The sequence below is a fragment of the Fulmarus glacialis genome, unplaced genomic scaffold (assembly GCF_000690835.1).
Source record: "Fulmarus glacialis isolate BGI_N327 unplaced genomic scaffold, ASM69083v1 scaffold38822, whole genome shotgun sequence".
Taxonomy (NCBI): Eukaryota; Metazoa; Chordata; class Aves; order Procellariiformes; family Procellariidae; genus Fulmarus; species Fulmarus glacialis.
The window spans coordinates 1-2825 of NW_009199153.1; the positions used below are offsets into that span (position 1 = coordinate 1).

The 2825-nt window shown below is 42.9% G+C and overlaps 1 protein-coding gene across 1 annotated transcript in view; it reads left to right on the forward strand.

Moving 5' to 3' along the window:
* Positions 1-14: 14 nt before the first annotated feature.
* DDX51 (DEAD (Asp-Glu-Ala-Asp) box polypeptide 51) overlaps positions 15-2825 on the forward strand; it is a gene marked incomplete at its 5' end in the record, with an annotated part of 9540 nt that continues 6729 nt past the window's right edge. The window contains 4 exons of the mRNA XM_009573152.1: positions 15-249; positions 639-874; positions 1002-1152; positions 2647-2792. Coding sequence (XP_009571447.1) covers positions 15-249; positions 639-874; positions 1002-1152; positions 2647-2792 — 768 coding nt within the window. The remainder of the gene's footprint in view (positions 250-638; positions 875-1001; positions 1153-2646; positions 2793-2825) is intronic.

Here is a 2825-nt window from a genome sequence, read left to right on the forward strand (position 1 = left end):
TGGGAGAGGAAGGCCCAGGGGGCGCGGGGCTGAGCCCCGGGGGTGAACCCGGGGAAGGAAAAAGGAAGAGGGAGAGTGAAGAGCAGTCCTGTGCGCAAGGACAGAAGAAGCTAAAGAAGAAGCAACAGCCTCGCAGCTCTTCTGAAGAAAGGGCGGATACTGAGGAGGCAGCAGATGGCAGCACTCCATCGAAGAAGAAGAAGGAGAATAGAAGAAAATCGGCAGTGCCTCAAGAGGGGCATGAAGAAGGTAACGATAAACAGGTCCTTTTGGTCGACAGTTCTCAACAGAGAGGTAGACGCAAGTTACCCTTTGAGTAACTTGCCGAATTTACCTCATGGTAAATTTTGTTTTCCTCTGCTTAATACGTTCCCAAAGTAATTCCTTTTTTAGGGGAAAGCCCCATACTGCAAACTTTGAGGATCAGTGTAGTGTAAGGGAAGGAGGGAAGCATGTCACCTCAGTCTTCAGTTGCTTCCATACCAATGAAGGAATGTTTGGCTTTTGCACTTGGATTTAGGAAGAAAGAGGAGCTTTCAAGGTGTTGCTTAAGTCTTATGTTGTAAAATGTTCCCTACATCCCTTTTCTATAGCACGTTCTGACCTGTAGCTTTGTATTCCTGTTGTCCAAATTCCAGATTCTGAAGAAGACATCAAACAACAGGAAAACAGAAGCAACCTTAAAAGTAAGTCTTCTAAAAGGAAGAAGAGAGATGAGGGAGCTGAAACAAGGAAGAAAGACAACAGTGAAAGAGCTGAAGGAAGTCAAAGCACAAAGGAGGACCTGTCCTTAGCAGCCTCGGAGGAAGAGGCAAATCCTCCACCCTCCAGTTTGGTAGTTCTTGGAGACTACGACAGAAAGCCAGTGCAGAAGGTAACCAGCTTGACTGAATTTTGATGATGGTCAGGAAGGAACAGGCATCCTTACCAGCTTATTTTATATATGGCATTGCCTGTTTGATGACAGAAGCGCTTTGTTATTCTCTTTTCCCTCACCTCAGGTTCAGCCCTTCTTACCACAGTGGCTTGCTCAACCCAAACTAGTGCAAAAACGTATTAAAGATAATCTAGTTCCAATCAGAGATGTCCCAGGAGTTCATCCCAGGCTGTTGAAAAAGCTGCAAATGAATGGGATAGAGTCGTTTTTTCCAGGTACCTTCATAGTGCTTTTGTGTCTTTCTGAATTGACTTATGTAGTTCTTGCAGTCTGTTGCTGTATATTTTATGTAGTCAGTGAAGTAAAATATAGAACAAAAACAAGTTTAATGCATCAAAGTGATCATACCAGTTTTAACCCTTCACTTTCAAATCTTTATCTAGGCTGAGTAATTGAAATCTGTTATCTAGTCATAAATGCAGCTCCACAAAATACGGTGGCTTGAAGTAATAGCTCACAGCTGCTAAAAGAGGGAGGTCTTACTTGTGTCTTCCCACTTTCCTCCCTTATGCCAGGCTTGTGCTTTAGTTCCTTACCTTCCACCATCTCTGCTCCTAATTAGATCTCTCTGGGAACCTGTTCAACTCATTAAAGCAGCAGAAAACTGTTCAAGCAAAAAAAACCTGTTAGTTTTCCATTATTTTACCAGTTTTGCAGACCAGTACGATAAATGTCAGCTCCTAAATAAGTAGAAAGCACAGCTGGAAGCAGGGATAAGGAGAGGGAGAGAAGGGAAAAAGGTGGGATCTCTGACCTTCAGCCAATTACTTGGTCCAGCTGAGCCTGGAGGCTTAGACTGTATCAGAGACTCATCAAGGTTACATTAGAAAGCCAGCATGTATCTTCTCTTTTTAAGTATGCTGTTACATAACATTTTAATGTAAATGCTATTGCTTATTTTGTTCTGGGAGATCTTAACAGGTTGCTGATAGCAGCTTCTTGTGTTTTCTCATAAATCAAGTCCAGCTTATGGGTAGTAGATAAACCAAGCAGTGTGATGCTCTCCCTGGTAGAGATGGTGTCCACTGAAGTCATACATCGTTTGCGTCACTGAGTATAGTCTTGTTACGGAGCTAAATCCCCTGGCTGCTAAACCTCATAGATAAACTGAAGTTGGCCAGTTTGTCAGGGCTTGTCATGGGACAGGGAAAGAAGAGAGTTCATGCATGACAGCCAAAGCTGTTGTCTGTACAGGACTGTTTGCTTCAGTCCTTGTGTACTCTCCTGCAGCGAACTTGAATGACTCCAAAACCTATAGGAGTTGTGCATTTTGCTCCTTGGCAGATTAGGCTGTGTTCCATATTCTGTGTTTATATAAGAGTAGTTTGTACTTCAAAGAAAGGGTGCTTACAGACAAATATTCATAGGTTTTAAATGTGCCCAGTGCCATCCTAACATGAGAATGAGAAGACAGATACAAGTTGAAAACAATATTTAACACAGTAACATCCTAGCTGAGCACTAGAAATAGCTGAATTCTTGGAGAGGGAAATCTCTGTATTCAGTGCTAAGCTCCCATGAGTGAACAAGAACCAGGTAAGACCAGATAGCATCTCTGTTAACAACTGGTTTTGATTTCTTCCTCTTATGTCTAGCAACAACAGCACAGATGTGGAAACAGATTCTATGTATGTAACTGTTTTTCTGGATACACTGGTTTTAGCCCAGTTAACTCTGTAGTCAATGTTCATTTCCGGTTTTTTTTTCAGTTCAGGCAGAGGTGATTCCTGCTATTCTACAGAGTGCATCCAATGGGTATTTGGTGGGGCAGGGAGGGTACCGCCCCAAAGACATCTGCGTCTCGGCACCTACTGGCAGTGGTAAAACCCTGTCTTTTGTCATACCCATAGTACAGGTGAGTTTATCCCCAGTAAAATACCTGTAGGGA